The 17,777-nt window shown below is 45.0% G+C and overlaps 2 protein-coding genes across 7 annotated transcripts in view; one reads left to right on the forward strand and one right to left on the reverse strand.

Annotated features, from left to right (window-relative positions):
• The window catches only part of LOC142765331 (uncharacterized), a 90,674-nt gene that overhangs the window by 19,033 nt on the left and 53,864 nt on the right, over positions 1-17,777 (forward strand). For 3 of the 6 annotated variants that reach the window (XM_075866111.1, XM_075866109.1, XM_075866110.1), the window contains exon 3: positions 1,267-1,361. The exons of the other annotated variants lie outside the window; for them this stretch is intronic. The gene's annotated coding sequence lies outside the window, so the exon portion shown is untranslated. The remainder of the gene's footprint in view (positions 1-1,266; positions 1,362-17,777) is intronic. 6 annotated transcript variants of the gene reach the window in all.
• On the reverse strand, positions 6,840-10,375 carry LOC142765329 (uncharacterized). The gene is made up of 3 exons (XM_075866105.1): positions 10,086-10,375; positions 9,599-9,692; positions 6,840-9,327 (listed from the first exon to the last, which is right to left on the reverse strand). The coding sequence occupies exons 1-3, from the start codon at positions 10,236-10,238 to the stop codon at positions 6,932-6,934; spliced, it is 2,643 nt and encodes an 880-aa protein (XP_075722220.1). The 5' UTR covers positions 10,239-10,375; the 3' UTR covers positions 6,840-6,931.

Genomic DNA, 17,777 nt, shown 5'->3' on the forward strand with positions numbered 1-17,777 from the left:
AATCCGGGCCGATCTTGCGCAGAAGCCGTTGAAGCCACGTGTTTTTGCAGCGACCACAGCGGGCTGAAGTGGTGGCGTCCCTGGTTGCGGAAGGAGATGACGCGCCCGGCACGTACTGTTTGGCCGCTATCCTGCAGTGATACAGAAAGCGGTTAAGCAACGCTGTCGTTCGGCTGCCCGAACCGCTAGGGAAAGCGAAGTACACATATATTGCTACTTCAGCTATGAGAATTGCTATATATATTTGTCACGGCAATAACACATGCAGCACAACACACCACATTCAGATGTCTTTTACCCCTGGGGATAAAATATATTTTTACTTGTTACAAACTTAGCATATAAATGACAAGCCTGACAACTAAGTACATGCATATTGCCACGTGTGTTTTGTTTAGATAAAGTCTGCTTTTCTTCACAAAGACTCTAAAAAACACTTGGCACAGGCGGTGAAGCAGTGTTAGAGAAGCTCCGCAATAACTTGAGGTCACACTGTTTGTGGACAGGACGCGAATAGTCTAGTGCTAACACAGTCACCAGTAATAACCCCGGATTTTTCAATAGTACTTATATAAAAGCAGATGCACTGTACTGCTTGTCAGATTATTTATGGCCGACGCACTGTTACCGCAATCAAGGCAGACTATGTATTGCTTGTAGTTTGACTTTCCCTACTTCAGGCAAAGGTTCGCTGAAATAAAAAGTTTAGTCTCAATCCCGCCGACTACTGCAGTCTTCAACATTATGACCACATGACAATATTAGTTTTTATGTCTCCCCTAGAAATGTTTACATCTATAAATCCAGAACGTTGAAATTTAATTTTTTAATATGTGCAGATATACAACTGCAAAGTTATGAAATGTAATACTAACAGCTTTTTTTTGTTTTAATGTAAGTCCATTTGGGGAAGCAGAGCAGTATACAAGTGCCACTGTTAATGAAGACTATGTGACAAAGCCCATTGATCCTTACAGCAGCTTGCATTCCTAGCTGTCTAGCATGGTGTAAGAGTGAACCTTTCAAAACAAATGTCAAAAGGAAGCAATGACGTGCTACTCACAATGGCCCGTTTGTGGTCCCCCGTTTTTTCAGATTAACAATGGGATGTAAAAAGCTCTTTTAACTGCACAGTAGAAGTCCTTGAACACCATTACTGTTAAAGAACTGGTGCAGAGATAATGGTTTAATAATTTGCCTAAATGAAACAGAGTTCATTGTCTTCCATTCTAGTCATAACGCTCTTTCACCTACCCCCGCTGTTAGTCTCTACCGAGACCTGCAACTTATGACAAGCTCTGCATGAAAAACATCCTTCCGCCAAGCCACGATAAACTATCAACGACCGCAGACATCTTTGTGTGAGTATGTTCACATTCTTGTGACTGGTCCCAAATGCTCATCTAAAGTACCATCAACACATTTCACTTGTAAAAAAGAGGATAGCTCCTGGTATCAGTACATTAATTAAAGCACGACCATTCATCAACTTTCTTATACTACACCTTTATCCACTGTCATATTACGTACTGCATCACGTCATGGACGAACACCTATCCATCTCGTATCCTCCCCCTTCAAAGTCTTCAAAACCAAGCTATTCGGATCCTAACATTCAGTACTCTATCCACCAGCGTGTCCCCACTTTTTCACTAACATAGTGTACTAACAGTGTCTGTATGGTTCTGTAACAGCCAATGCTTTGCAGAAATTTCAATTGGTAAACAATAATCCCACCAGGTTTGCCTCTAACAATTTTTCACAACCATATACATTCACTAACTACGGTAAACATAGATATTTGCTGCGGTACATTCTTGGAGTTCAATACCACTACGCACTAAATAATTGTCATTCAACACTTGTAAAAAAAAAAACTTCATCTTTTTTTGTTATCATAACTAATCTCTATTTATATATTGCTATTCTCTTACATTTAAAGCTATTACTGTGCAAATTATTTTCACATTGATCACTCATGTAGATTTGTCTGGAGTATCATTAATTAAAGTTCTTTTTGTTCAAGATTCTGCTGCCATTTTTTTCATAGCCATGTTTAATTACTGATTGTTGTTTTATTATCATTTCTACTGAATTTATATTGCAAGTTTGCATTGTCTTTGTTCTTATAAAAAGCATTTCAATTCAAGGATTATGAATGTGCTAGAAATTAGTCATTGCACAGTGGAAAGTACACCCAGCACTTGAAAGTTTGAGGTGGGTTCGACTTTGCTTTCACCTCTGATGACGGACAGTAATGTGGTGTAGCTGTACTTGCAGATGACTTAACAGGACAGATTAAGCTTGTTTAAAGATAAGTGAAACCAAAAAAATCCAGTGCTACGAACTTTATTTGTAATTTTTTTATTCAATATAAATATGAAGTCTCAAAAGGAGCAGGTTTGCTCTGGCAATTCATGGGTTCATTTTACATTTTCACAAGGCCCAAAGACGTCATCACTAGTGACTGGCGTGACGTCATCATGCCTGACACCCACGCACGCAGTGTCCAAACCTGTCTTCATGCATATCAAACGAAATGTCTTTGAGAGAGTAATAACTTGAACGCTGCCACAAGGCCCAGTGACGTCATCACTAGTGACTGGCGTGACGTCATCACGCCTATCACACACGCACGCGGTGTCCAAACCTGTCTTCATGCATATCAAACGAAATGTCTTTGAGAGAGTAATAACTTGAACGCTGTCACAAGGCCCAGTGACGTCATCACTAGTGACTGGCGTGACGTCATCACGCCTATCGCACACGCACGTGGTGTCCTAACTTGTCGTCATGCATATTAAACGAAATGTCTTTGAGAGAGTAATAACTTGAACGCTGTTACAAGGCCCAGTGACGTCATCACTAGTGACTGGCGTGACGTCATCATGCCTGACACCCACGCAAGCACTCTGTAACCTGCCTTCATGTATATCAAATGAAACGTCTTAGAGAGAGTAATAACTTGAACGCTGTCACAAGGCCCAATGACGTCATCACTAGTGACTGGCGTGACGTCATGATGCCTGACACCCACGCAAGCACTCTGTAACCTGCCTTCATGTATATCAAACGAAACGTCTTAGAGAGAGTAATAATTTGAATGCTCTCACTAGGCCTAGCGACGTGAATACTAGTGACTCATGTGACGTCATCACGTCTATCACACACGCACGCGCTGTCCTAACCTGTTTTCATGCATATCGAACGAAACGTCTGTGAGAGAGCAATAATGTTATACTTATGACTCGGCCAACCGACTCGATCACTATTGACTCACGTGACGTCATCACGACTAACAGTCATGCAAGCACTCTCTAACGTGCTTTCATGAATATCAAACGAAACGTCATTGAGAGAACATTAACTTGAAGGCCGTTGCAGGCAGCGTCTGCTAGTAAAAAACTAACTTCTCGCGCTGCACAGCCGTTCACCAGCTAACCGGTATACGTAGGCACCAGATCGCGCGTTTCGAATTCAGTCAAAAGCGTCTTTACTTGGCCTTTGTTTGACTTGACGCTTTTCTCGACTCGTGTAGATGCGATGGAAGCAACAGTACCTTCAAGCAGCAGTGTGGTACAACCCAACAACAGTGTCACTTCGCTCGTTGAGGGCAGCGCTTCTCCTTCATTCAATAAATAGAAATAATGAAGTCGAAACGACAATTAAGCATTTTACAAACCATACTCAATTACGCAACATTCAACCGATACCCTCACCTCCCTGCGACACGTTTACTCCAGCTCGTCGTGTGGGTAGATGTACGCGTCTTTTTTGTTGCTTCTCGTGTTTCGTAGAATGCCTTGAAAATGCGGGCAGCCAGGCCGCAATACTGTGAACGGACAGGCGTTCTACACTAAACAGGCACGCTTATTCCAAGCACACTAACCTATAAGAAACGGCGTGGCGTAGAATGTAGAAAGGAAGGCATGAGTCCGCCACAGCATTGAATGGCGCATCAGCAAATGGCCAGTTGCAAATAGCAATAGTATGTATCTCAAGTATGGGGACTGCCCTCTATTACAACAGATTTGTTTCACAGGATAACCAGATGAAATAATTGTTGAGCCAAAGGAGTGGTAGACAAATCTTTTTGTAGCAAGTTTGGAGCAGGCAGACCGTGCGTCTTATGCTTGATTAAGGATATACAGTGTTATGACTATAGCCGAGTTATATGCAAACGCCAGTTTCGTTTCTTGTGTTCATATCGTGTCATTTTGACACGTGAGCACAAATTAGAGGGCGAGGAGAGCTTTTATAGTGCTTTTATAGTGCCTATATATACCTATTTCGGGCGTTGTAGCCTCAATTTGTATAGGTTTGTCCTATACTTGTCCAGTGGAATGTAAGTGTTATAGCCTGCATGTCAGCAAATGGCCTTCTCCACTGGACAATTGCCGACAAGGTCCACTGGGCTGTCTTCAACGACTTTCTTGCAGAAGTGTCGAGTAAAGTTTCACAGCAGGAACCAGGAATACAGGCAGTGTTCCTGTTTGACAACGCACCAGCGCACCGCCGCGCCAAACAGGCTGTCCTCGCGGCAAGCGACCACACAGTCAAGTGGCTACCGCCATACAGCCCTTTCTTCAATTCGATTGAGGAGCTCTTCTCAAAGTTCAAGGCAGGTGTAAAGGGATTCCTAAGCGAGCGGAGGGATGATCTCCTCACGACACCGGAAGGGATCTCCAAGAAAGAACATCGCCGTGCTCTGCTGGTTGAGGCCGCGGGGCGCTCTATGCAGCACATCCAGCGTGTGGACTGTGCCGCTTATGATAGGCACAATTACACTTTTGTACAAGCTGCCCTCGACTGCCTTGATATGTAGAACACTGCTCAGCAGCACATCTATGGGTGCGTGTTTATGAAAATTGCTTTGCCTGTATAATAATAAATTTTGTTTCTCACGGACTTGCCCCAGTTCTCCTTCACCACCCATTTCATAACCGATTTGACGAGCTCGACGTTATCAGAACAACAATTTTTTTCTTGAGGTACGGTAGATGTTTTAAATGGGCATCATCTTTGCTTCGGCGTTGCGAAAACATGTCAGGTAGGTCGTAACTATAGAGGCCAGCTCTATAGGCACTGAAAAACCGGGATTTAGGCACCAATAATAGGTGGCCAAAACACTCTTTCAGGCTTCCAAAATTGTGAATATAGGCAGAATAATATTTGACAAAACTCAAATTTTCCAATAAACAGGTGTGGTATCTGTCTCTACGACATGAAAGCAAGCAAAAATGTTCTAGTTTATAATTGTACAAACGGGTAATGGTTTAGCATAAACATGAGTTTTTCCGCGGGGTTCGCAGAATACGGTCTCTCCATTTCTAGTTCAGAATGGCCAGTTAAGTGTGCACCATCGTAGAAATATGCTTCTGGGTCTCTTTCTGTGTGCCATAGCTAAGAAGGGCTATACATGCGCAAATAGTCGGAGTGCCAGGTGCCAGAAGGATTTTTTTTTTGCGGCGTATTAACTTGGCCTAACCACACAGGCTCAATTTTTCTTCTGTCTGTGAACACTTTAAGGGTCGTTACACAAACTTAAGAGTTTTGAGAAGCGTAAAGGAATGAATGCACTGAGCGCTCAAGATCTCATTTACCAGGATTTCCAGTACTACGCGTGGCATAAAGAGGTGATAGGCCAAACTGAACACGGCTTCACCTTCATCTCATGGGCGTGCGCCCCAGCATGGTGAAGGTGATAGAATGGTCCTGCCTATGTCAAAGTAGTACGTGACACTGCGAGAACTATTTGAGACAACGTGTGTAATTTGTACAAACTGTTGCCTAAATAGAAGCATGAAAGTTTACAAAAATGTTAGAACACACAGGCGAAATCTATTCGCCTTATTTATTTAATTTCATGTCGAGAGAGACAGGAGACTAAGGTGCCTCCATTTTGTTTGCGTTGATGTTCTCGCAGTTTGCGCATTGTGTCGGGGCCAGCATTCACAACGCTGGGCGTGGCTTTGGTGTATCTAGGGTGCCTGAATGGTTTCCCTCGCCCGCCGCTCCGTACAGGGTGGGGACAACCGCGTCGTCTGCTAGAGCGTCCGCCATTACATATCTCACCCCAACGAAACACACTGCCTGCGCGCGCGTATGAGGAGAGTTTGAGAAGAGTTTAGTGCGAGAAATGGTATTTCGCGCTATAAAAAAGCAGTCTGAATATGTGCGTCTGTCATTGGAGACTGTTTGCAGGATAAATCTACATTAATTCATGAAGCGCACGCCTTTTCCTGTTACCTAAACTCACCGCACTCCTCAGTGGCTGTGCAGCGTGCCAGCCACTCAGTAGTGCTCGCATTGTACGCGTTGAACTTACTTCATCCTGCTTTTTCCCCCGCCTTGCGTGCCCTCGCAGCTCTGAATAATCTTGCGGGAATGAGATTCAGATTTGTTACACAGCTATTTTTCTGTTATAGCTGGTTGAGATAGTGAAACAGCGTAAACATCAATTGAATCTCTCGTTTTTATGTGACCACTGAGAAAAAAATCTTACTAAGTTATTGGAAAATACAAGATGAAATGCAGTAATAACGATTTTGATGCCCTATACCTGTTCAGTTTTTCTACTTTCCATAGATATATGTAAGCGAGCAATCTAATTATCCGAGAAGTATCACTCTCGTATTCTGCCTCTGTGACGCTGTGTCGGTATTGCTTCGACCGCAATAATATTAACTTACCATAAACATTCTCCAAAGATCACAACCTTAGTCAGCTTAAAGATCACAACGCTGTTTTTATCTAAGAATGTGATATTGTATAACAAATAAGAAAAATGTCTATGAACTTAAGGAGGAGGATGAAGAAAGGACAGGGAGGTTAGCCAGTTCACAATGAACTCAAAATATTTTAATCAAACAATAAGTGTTCTGAAAGAAAAAATAATAAAATTTATAAGTGACTGGTCCAGTTCGGCTGGTCACGGAAGGCTTACCCCAGCGCACGTCTTGCTTCCGTGTTCATTGACGCCGTTTGAACTAACGTGGCGCAAATGCACGCGAAGCCTCAGTCTTGCATAATTCGCAATAAGGAGTTTTGCTACGGCGTCACTGTGCTCGGAGCAAGTCTTTACGCAAGGGCGCACCATCTCGTTCAAATAATCGGTCACGGCCTTCAACGGGGACCTTAAGCGCAGCAAGCCCTCACTCCAACTTATGATGCCCCTGAAATGCTCTTCACACGACTTGAGTGTCAGCAAAACATCCTTGCTGGGATATGTGAGGTTGCCACCTTCACTCCTGTACTCCTTCAGAATAGTCAGAGTTGCGTGCTCGCTTTCAGTTGAGCCTAACAAGGCAGAATTACAATGCCCGCATCCCGCTACAACACTCAGCATACCTTTTAAAAGGAAGCCGCCGATGTAGAAAAGGATGTTGCATTCGTTTTCTTGAAGTTCTTCAATGAACAAAATTTCCGAGTCATCAATGACATCAGCTTCCACCTCCCCGTGCTCTTGTTTGCCTTTTGCAAGCATGTCGGCGAGGTACTTAGCATCGTCGACTTCGTAGCTTGACGTTCCGGGTGCATGAAGGAACTGACTCACGCACACAAGCTTCAGGGCACACTTTAAGTCATATGCGTTAGGAACAGGCTTCCTGATGCGCACCACCGAAAACAAATTTTCGAGGCAGTCTTGCAAGATTCTGCTCGTGAGGAAGAATTCGTATCCTTCACTGCGCAAGAGAATGTCTTGGAGACGAAGAACGACTTTTGTTGTTATTAGTAAACCTGCTTGCGAAGGCTTCCACTGTGCCTTGCTTCCCATCTTCATTCCTTGAAAAACTTCGAGGGCCGAGTTCAGTAGCTCAATTGATTCGTGGTACCTCCGCATGTCTCGAAGGCTGAGAGCAACTGATGGGTGGCGGGAAGACATTAGCGTGTACCAGTTGAATACTAATTCTAGAAACCAAGCTGTTGTCTCTGCCTCCGGCTCTATCGCGTCCTCTTTAATTAGGTACCGAATCGCTGCAGGAGCTTCCCTGAAGAAGCGGACAGCAACTCCCACTTTCATTTTTGTGAAATGGCCTCGCGAAATGTGTAACTCTGAGAGCCTCGGGGCGACTTTCAGCTCTCGTTCAGCATCATACTTAATTACACTGCGCACATGGTCCACGTTCACTTCTTTTGATGGCAGATTGTGCTGGCATACTGTTGCATCACTCAGAAAGAATACTTCCGATGAAAGCAACTGTGACTTGACATTCTTCAGCACGTGTGCAGCATCTGCTGTGAAAAACAATTCTTTGTCTTCCAGACAGGGGTGAGGCACTGAACATACAGTAATGGAATTCCTGTGGCTGGAGAATCCGAGCTCGCGCCACATAGCCCGATTAGAAGCCCCCATGTCGCAAGTGACGACACGGATTCTTAAAGAGATTTCCGCGCAGAGCTGCACTATCTTCATGACGTAGTCCTTGAGGATACTACCCTCTACATGACTTCCGGTGAAGTGGTAGGCAATCACTTGCTTCCATCTCGTATTCAGGCCTCCTACCATGAACACTAGTGCGTGATGTGCAGGTTCGTCTGGATTTTCTGGCATAGTTTGCCCCCCCAACACCACATCCTCAGCGCGATCGAGCTCGTACCCGCGAGCAATCTCCATTTCATCCAAGAACAAAGCACAGTCTTTTTCAATGTCTTGCATGTTCTCTGCTTTGATTTTGAGAACATCGATGACTTCCGTCAAAATTCCGGGAAGAAACTTGAGGCCCTGAAGGCGACGTGCAAGGGTTTTTCCGGATGGCAAGGGGTAGCCCAGATTTCTTAGTGTCTGGTAACCAGTTTTTCCACAGGAAAACTTAATCTGAAGCGCCTGCTTGATTGTTTCTGCAGACCAAGTGCTTCCCTTATTACTCTGGCGCCCAAGAGCCTGCAGCTGGTCATCATTGAGGAATTTCAAACGCTGTCCGAATAATTCCATTTTGGTTTCCAATTTTTTCACCTGTTTTTTTAGTGCTTGAATGGTTGAGGTGGCTTTCCGATGGACTTGATGTAGCTGAGTGTATTTTCTGCCCATATCGGAGAGCTGCTTATTTAACTGCTTGTTTTCACGTGCCCCGTCAGGTGCATCGGCCGAGATCACAACTTCTTCCCTTTCCATAATGTGCGGTACTGAATCAGGCGTCTGAGAATTGCAGCTTTGCGGTTGCTGTGCGCCAAGACTGTCTGTGCGTGAATTTAAATTCGCCTGTGCACTTGTGAGTGGCGTACAATTAATGGCCGTAGAGTTGTCACCGCGTGTTTCTTGGCATGCATCAGGCAACACAGCAGGTCCTGCCCTGTCCTTTGGCGCCTTCCTTTGTGGAGGCAAGCCTGCAGTGCAAAAAAGGACAGTCACAAGCTGCAAGTATTACAAGGTAGCCAGCTCTAATCACAGGCCTGTACTGGATTTTAGCAGTATTATAGGTTGCAGACATATGCCTTTTCTCAGGTCGCAGGCACGTACCCCGACTTTCTTAATATCCTCAAACGAGGAATTCCACGGATCATCCTAATTTTTGAAACTAAATCATTTTAGCCTTGTACTGTTGCCACCTGTTAGGTTCATACAGAATCTTTGACGCACAGTGAAACAGTAACTTACCCCTGAAAGGGAACACCGTTGGCACAGCGTTCGGCTTCAGTTTTATCCACTGGTCAGCTCGGTGCTGCTCGAAATGGCTTGCTTCAAAATGTGCCTGTAAGTCCGTTATGAACCATGAATTTTAGCTTAGCTTAGCCTAGACAGAATTACTAGAAAGACACAGTATACCACACAACTTTTATTGAATTTCGTGATTTGCAATAAACGAATGAAAAACACTTTTCTGTAAATACGCAATTTAATAACAAGCAGCCTATTTTGTTTATACATATAGTGACTAAAAACTGGTACAAACTTCAAATACTGCGGCTGCGCCACACGTTTCCATAGCTGCACTTTTAGAGATCGCAAAAAAAGAGAGAAAAACTGCAACTTAGACGTGAAGCGTTTACAGCACCGACAAAGTGACCCACAGACACGTATACACATTTAAAAAAACAAGTTTCAAAGTTCTCGACGAGAAAAGAACACATGTCGGGATACTCACACTGCATACACACGAGGACTTCGTAGGCTGCCACTTGTCTCGCTTAATCTTCACCATCCATAGCAGCCTTCTTTTGGGCTCTGTCGGAAAATGGTAGAGTTTCCAACCATTTCTGGAGTTGTTCGTGCACATGGGCACGCAGCACCCAGTCATTTCCCTAAAAAAGTATATGACAGAGCGGCCACAGCTCCTTCTTTGCTCCCGTCGCTATGCGAAGTGAGATCTGCAATGGCGGCGGCCGTCAGGAAAAACCGGTCGCGGCGGCGAGCACCCCGTCAAACAATGTCCCCACCCTGTACGGAGCGGCGGGCGAGGGAAACCATTCAGGCACCCTAGGTGTATCGTCCTTAGCAGAAGATGCAGCGGTGTGACGCTGTGTATCGGGGTAAGGATACGTTATCCAAGCCAGCATCTCCAAACGTGCGCGCAGATAGGGATCCATCCCACAAAAACTCGCAGTACAATACAAAAGAACATCGAGACGGCAGAACACCGCTTGCATGCATGGGCTGATATGGGCATCTCATGCGAGTGTAGGTTACGCGCGCATGACGTGCTCATGCACGTCGTGTGATGCTCCAGCTCCGAGTGAATTTCATACCAATAGCAGGAAAGGAATTGGACTTACGAAGTCTTCTTAGAGTTAGTGGCGAAGGTTTCAAGCTCACCTCCTGAGATTATGCTTTTGCCGCTTCTAATGATCAAATTAAAATTTCTAGTGACACAAACCTTTTCATTGGGCAGGCAACATTTTCCACTGCCTAAATAAACATTTTCAGGTGACCCAGTGAAGCACCACATGTAAATGACAAACAAAAAACAAAAACTACATAGATATTGCTTTTTTTATCTGCACTCTACTTCCTTACTTCTCCTGATGACTCTCCACAGTTTCGCATTCATTCTTCATCTTCCTGCCGCTGCACAGAGGCACCTCCTGCTCCCTACGCATCTGAGCGCACACTGGAAAGAGGCTGAGCAGACGACGCGACATGGATGGTATACATGTGTAGAGGCTAGTCTACCTCCCTCTTGGCTAAAATGCCTTTTGAGTTTGACAGTTGTAAACGTAACTCGTGAAATAAAGAGTAGTTTGCACCACACAGTGTCCCGAAACCTATATTTTGCCCGGTAACATGAATACCGGGCTCAGTGGTACTTGAAAGCAAAATTTCAGGTTAAATAGCGTTTATATAGGCATCGATTTTGAACACAGAAATTTACAGGCACCTATACGAATTGAGGCTACAACGCCCGAAATAGGTATATATAGGCACTATAAAAGCACTATAAAAGCTCTCCTCGCCCTCTAATTTGTGCTCACGTGTCAAAATGACACGATATGAACACAAGAAACGAAACAGGCGTTTGCATATAATTCGGCTATAGTCATAACACTGTATATCCTTAATCAAGCATAAGACGCACGGTCTGCCTGCTCCAAACTTGCTACAAAAAGATTTGTCTACCACTCCTTCGGCTCAACAATTATTTCATCTGGTTATCCTGTGAAACAAATCCGTTGTAATAGAGGGCAGTCCCCATACTTGAGATACATACTATTGCTATTTGCAACTGGCCATTTGCTGATGCGCCATTCAATGCTGTGGCGGACTCGTGCCTTCCTTTCTACATTCTACGCCACGCCGTTTCTTATAGGTTAGTGTGCTTGGAATAAGTGTGCCTGTTTAGTGTAGAACGCCTGTCCGTTCACAGTATTGCGGCCTGGCTGCCCGCATTTTCAAGGCATTCTACGAAACACGAGAAGCAACAAAAAAGACGCGTACATCTACCCACACGACGAGCTGGAGTAAACGTGTCGCAGGGAGGTGAGGGTATCGGTTGAATGTTGCGTAATTGAGTATGGTTTGTAAAATGCTTAATTGTCGTTTCGACTTCATTATTTCTATTTATTGAATGAAGGAGAAGCGCTGCCCTCAACGAGCGATGTGACACTGTTGTTGGGTTGTACCACACTGCTGCTTGAAGGTACTGTTGCTTCCATCGCATCTACACGAGTCGAGAAAAGCGTCAAGTCAAACAAAGGCCCAGTAAAGACGCTTTTGACTGAATTCAAAACGCGCGATCTGGTGCCTACGTATACCGGTTAGCTGGTGAACGGCTGTGCAGCGCGAGAAGTTAGTTTTTTACTAGCAGACGCTGCCTGCAACGGCCTTCAAGTTAATGTTCTCTCAGTGACGTTTCGTTTGATATTTATGAAAGCACGTTAGAGAGTGCTTGCATGACTGTTAGTCGTGATGACGTCACGTGAGTCAATAGTGATCGAGTCGGTTGGCCGAGTCATAAGTATAACATTATTGCTCTCTCACAGACGTTTCGTTCGATATGCATGAAAACAGGTTAGGACAGCGCGTGCGTGTGTGATAGACGTGATGACGTCACATGAGTCACTAGTATTCACGTCGCTAGGCCTAGTGAGAGCATTCAAATTATTACTCTCTCTAAGACGTTTCGTTTGATATACATGAAGGCAGGTTACAGAGTGCTTGCGTGGGTGTCAGGCGTGATGACGTCACGCCTGACACCCACGCCAGTCACTAGTGATGACGTCACTAGGCCTTGTGACAGCGTTCAAGTTATTACTCTCTCGAAGACATTTCGCTTGATATGCATGAAGACAGGTTAGGACACCGCGTGCGTGGGTGTCAGGCGTGATGACGTCACGCCAGTCACTAGTCATGACGTCACTGGGCCTTGTGACAGCATTGAAGTTATTACTCTCTCAAAGACATTTCGTTTGATATGCATGAAGACAGGTTTGGACACCGCGTGCGTGTGTGATAGGCGTGATGACGTCACGCCAGTCACTAGTGATGACGTCACTGGGCCTTGTGACAGCGTTCAAGTTATTACTATCTCAAAGACATTTCGTTTGATATGCATGAAAACAGGTTAGGACACCGCGTGCGTGGGTGTCAGGCATGATGACGTCACGCCAGTCACTATTGATGACGTCACTGGGCCTTGTGACAGCGTTCAAGTTATTACTCTCTCAAAGACATTTCGTTTGATATGCATGAAGACAGGTTAGGACACCGCGTGCGTGGGTGTCAGGCGTGATGACGTCACGCCAGTCACTAGTGATGACGTCACTGGGCCTTGTGACAGAGTTCAAGTTATTACTCTCTCAAAGACATTTCGTTTGATATGCATGAAGACAGGTTTGGACACTGCGTGCCTGTGTGATAGGCGTGATGACGTCACGCCAGTCACTAGTGATGACGTCACTGGGCCTTGTGACAGCGTTCAAGTTATTACTCTCTCAAAGACATTTCGTTTGATATGCATGAAGACAGGTTTGGACACTGCGTGTGCGTGTGATAGGCGTAATGACGTCACGTGAGTCACTAGTGATGACGTCACGCGGCCTAGTGCCAGCATTCAAGTTATTACCCTTTCAAAGACGTTTTGTTTGATATGCATGAAGGCACATTATAGAGTGCTTGCGTGAGTCTTAGGCGAGATGACGTCACGCCAGTCGCTAGTGATGACGTCACTGGGCCTTGTGACAGCGTTCAAGTTATTACTCTCTCAAACACGTTTCATTTGATATGTACGAAACTCAGGTTAGACGCTGCGTGCGTGGGTGTCAAACGCGATGACGTCACACGAGTCACTAGTGATCACGTCACTCTGCCGATTGACAGCGTTCAATTTATTAGCCTCTCGAAGACGTTTCGTTTGGTATACATGATGGCAGGTTAGACATTGCGTGCGTGGGTGATAGGCGTGATGACGTCACCTAAATCACAAGTGATCAAGTCAGTTGGCCGAGTCATAGGTACCACGTTATTGCTCTCTCAAAGACGTTTCGTTTGGCATGCATGTCGGCAGGCGAGTAAATAACGTGCGCGGGTGATATTTGTGATGACGTCCCCTGAGGAACTGGTTATCAGGTGGCTTGGCCGAGTTTTAGGTATCAAGATTCCGCCCTTTCAAAGACGTTTCATTTGATATGCATGACGGAAGGTTAAGACAGTGCGTGCGTGGGTGATATGCGTGAGGACGTCATTTAAGTCACTCGTGATGAGATCATTGGCCTGGTTAATAATTATCAAGTTATTACTGTGTGGACGGCTTTTCCTTTGATATGCATGTCGAAGGTGTGAATAGTGCTTACGCGGGTGATAGGCGAGATAATGTCGCGCGAGTCGCATTGTGTCACATTGTGTCACGAGTGACTCATTCATGGTCGACGTATGTAACTGCGCGGTAGTAAACACGGACGACAAGAAGATACAAGGACAAGCGCAGACTATCAACTGAAGGTTTATTTTTCAGAAACCACATATATATGACTGAAACAGAAACAGAAAACACGAAAATCTACAAAAAAATGATGACTTAGCACTTAACAATCGACAAAACGTGAACGTTTGACAAAAGCAGATTCAAGGACCATGTGCGCCACTTGCCAGATACCGTAGCTCTTTATCTAAAAGAGCTAACGACGGTTTGCTGACGCAGTTTTCTGGTTCCCGTGCCATTTTTTCCGCTTCGACAATCATACGGGTATGATCGTCTTTGTGCCTGAACAATACGACCGTGCTTTCGAACTGCGCAAGGCAGCCACACCTACTGACGTGCTGAGCTAAAAAACCCTCATTGCCAGTGCGCACATTGCGTGCGTGCTCGCGCAGGCGCTCATTTAGGCATCTCCCAGTCTGCCCGATGTAACACGCACCACAAGATAGCGGAATTCTATAAACTACATTCATGTCACATCTGACAAACTGGGTTTTATGCCTGACAGTGCAAGCTTGTTTGGGCCTATTGTTTACACATGTCATTTTGGCTAGCTGGGAGAGCTTGTAAGGTGCCGAAAAAACGACCTTTACGCCCATGCGCTGTCCGAGCTTTTTTATCTTGTGAGATAGCTGGTGCTTGTAAGGGATTACCGCGACTTTGTCACGTTTGCTTTTGTCTCTGTCATTAGTGCTCTCTCTGCTTCTGGGCTTTTTCTTCTTTTTTATTGTTTCTGCCACAGAAATGAGAAGCGAATCCGGGTAGCCAGCTTCTTTCAGACGCTCAACTTGATTTTGGAAGCTTGTTTCCATCATATGGAAACATGATCTGTCCAGGGCATTAGTGAAGCAGGAGTTCACTATGCCTCTCTTAACCAATTTGCTATGCGCTGATTTAAAAGGCAAAAGCGGTTTCATAGCGCGAGGCTCATACATCCAGCATGCGTGATTCACGCTGAACAAAAGTCTCATGTCTAGGAAGCGAATCGAGTTGTTCACTGGGAGTTCATGGGTCAGTACGAGTGGACTCAAGCAGTCACTAAAAACTTCAATGACATCAGATGACAACCCCATTACTCTAGCAGATTCACACTTAAAAACCACCAGGTAGTCGTCGACGAACCTGAAAATCCTCACAACTTCCTGGCAACACAGCCGCTCTTTCAAGTTCCTGTCGAACTTCGCAAGCAACAAATCACTCAGAATCGGTGCAATCGAAGATCCTATTGACACGCCATTATTTTGATAAACATCACCGTTCCATTCTACATAGGTAGAGGTCAGATAGGTAGCTAGCAGGTCAAGAAAACTGCTAACACTGACACCAGCCGCATTCTGGAACGTTACGTGGCCCATTAGATCAACACATTCTTCTATGCATGAATACAAAGCGTCACGAGGGAGAGAATAATATAAATCTTTGATATCTATGGAAAAAGCACTTAAAGTGTAGTTAGAATACTCTTTGAAGAATTCAGTAACCACCCTTGAATTCCTGACTAGAAAGGGATCATTAATCTCTAGAAGTTTCAACTTTTTCTGCAAAAACATCCCTAAGGCGTTTTGCCAGGAACCCTTCTCTGTAACGATGACACGAAATGGCACGTCGACTTTGTGTGTCTTTGCCGAAAAAAACATCTCTAGGGCCAACTTCTCACTTTTTTCTATCTTTCTTGCTATTTCAGACAGGTTAAGCTTCGTGCACAGTTTTTTCGCCTTAGATTTGACTTTAACCAGGTCTATACCACTGCACTTTTGGAAGACGGATGTGACCGCACTTAAGATGCCTAAATGAGCGCCTGCGCGAGCACGCACGCAATGTGCGCACTGGCAATGAGGGTTTTTTAGCTCAGCACGTCAGTAGGTGTGGCTGCCTTGCGCAGTTCGAAAGCACGGTCGTATTGTTCAGGCACAAAGACGATCATACCCGTATGATTGTCGAAGCGGAAAAAATGGCACGGGAACCAGAAAACTGCGTCAGCAAACCGTCGTTAGCTCTTTTAGATAAAGAGCTACGGTATCTGGCAAGTGGCGCACATGGTCCTTGAATCTGCTTTTGTCAAACGTTCACGTTTTGTCGATTGTTAAGTGCTAAGTCATCATTTTTTTGTAGATTTTCGTGTTTTCTGTTTCTGTTTCAGTCATATATATGTGGTTTCTGAAAAATAAACCTTCAGTTGATAGTCTGCGCTTGTCCTTGTATCTTCTTGTCGTCCGTGTTTACTACCGCGCAGTTACATACGTCGATCATGAATCACCAACTCGCCCAATCGTCCACCTTGATTAGTTACATTTCTAGTTCTTCGGGCAGTGTTTCGTCCCTAACCCTTCTTCCGTCTATACTCATCACCCTCGTCGCACTGGCTACCTGCCGTGCCCGTGCTTTCGCGTTCCACATTCGACAGAAGCAGCTGCCTCCAGACGTGAAAGGATTATTCGGTGGCGTCAACCCCTCCAGCAGCCATGGTCTCCGGATTTGTAAGATTCTCAGATCAGAGTGGAATAGACAGGCCCGCCTGTATAGAGAAGCCCTGCAACTTCAGCTTCAACAGGAGGCCAGTCCCAGTATCAAAAGACGAAGAATGAAGGAGTTCACAGCATGCATCGAGCATACCACAGACACTCTGTGGGCAGGTGAACTCAGGAGGCTACGCTCTGGAATCGCGGCGAAGCAGCGCTTCAAAGGTGTTGTGCACACGTGTGGTGACGTAGTTCTTCCAGACTTCGTGCGGCGGACGTTGAGCTTAGGCCCCAAGTATGCCATAGACAAGAAGTACACCGCACCGGATCTTCTGGCCATAGTGAGACGTGTTTCAAGCCTTGCTCCACAAGAAGACTGTAACAGGTGCGTGTCTGAAGGAGTTGATGTGCTGCAGCAAGTTAAGCCGTGCGCAAGTAGTCTTCCTTTAAGCAGGACAATTTCACATCTACGAGACAACGAACTGTGCGTGGTGCCTTCGGACAAGGAGGGAGGCTTCGCGGTCCTCAACAAAGACTTGTACCTGAAGAAAGCTGTAAGTGCGGTCACATCCGTCTTCCAAAAGTGCAGTGGTATAGACCTGGTTAAAGTCAAATCTAAGGCGAAAAAACTGTGCACGAAGCTTAACCTGTCTGAAATAGCAAGAAAGATAGAAAAAAGTGAGAAGTTGGCCCTAGAGATGTTTTTTTCGGCAAAGACACACAAAGTCGACGTGCCATTTCATGTCATCGTTACAGAGAAGGGTTCCTGGCAAAACGCCTTAGGGATGTTTTTGCAGAAAAAGTTGAAACTTCTAGAGATTAATGATCCCTTTCTAGTCAGGAATTCAAGGGTGGTTACTGAATTCTTCAAAGAGTATTCTAACTACACTTTAAGTGCTTTTTCCATAGATATCAAAGATTTATATTATTCTCTCCCTCGTGACGCTTTGTATTCATGCATAGAAGA

Source organism: Rhipicephalus microplus, chromosome 6 (genome assembly GCF_043290135.1).
Source record: "Rhipicephalus microplus isolate Deutch F79 chromosome 6, USDA_Rmic, whole genome shotgun sequence".
In the NCBI taxonomy this organism is placed as follows: Eukaryota; Metazoa; Arthropoda; class Arachnida; order Ixodida; family Ixodidae; genus Rhipicephalus; species Rhipicephalus microplus.

What these genes read in the sequence shown, in the direction of transcription:
- LOC142765329 (XM_075866105.1), bottom strand. Translation starts at nt 10,238, where the DNA reads ATGACTGGGTGCTGCGTGCCCATGTGCACGAACAACTCCAGAAATGGT. An exon ending in AGTCCTCGTGTGTATGCAGT is followed by an intron (nt 9,693 to 10,085) that starts GTGAGTATCCCG and finishes ACGGACTTACAG; the next exon opens with GCACATTTTGAAGCAAGCCA. An exon ending in AACGGTGTTCCCTTTCAGGG is followed by an intron (nt 9,328 to 9,598) that starts GTAAGTTACTGT and finishes TTTGCACTGCAG; the next exon opens with GCTTGCCTCCACAAAGGAAG.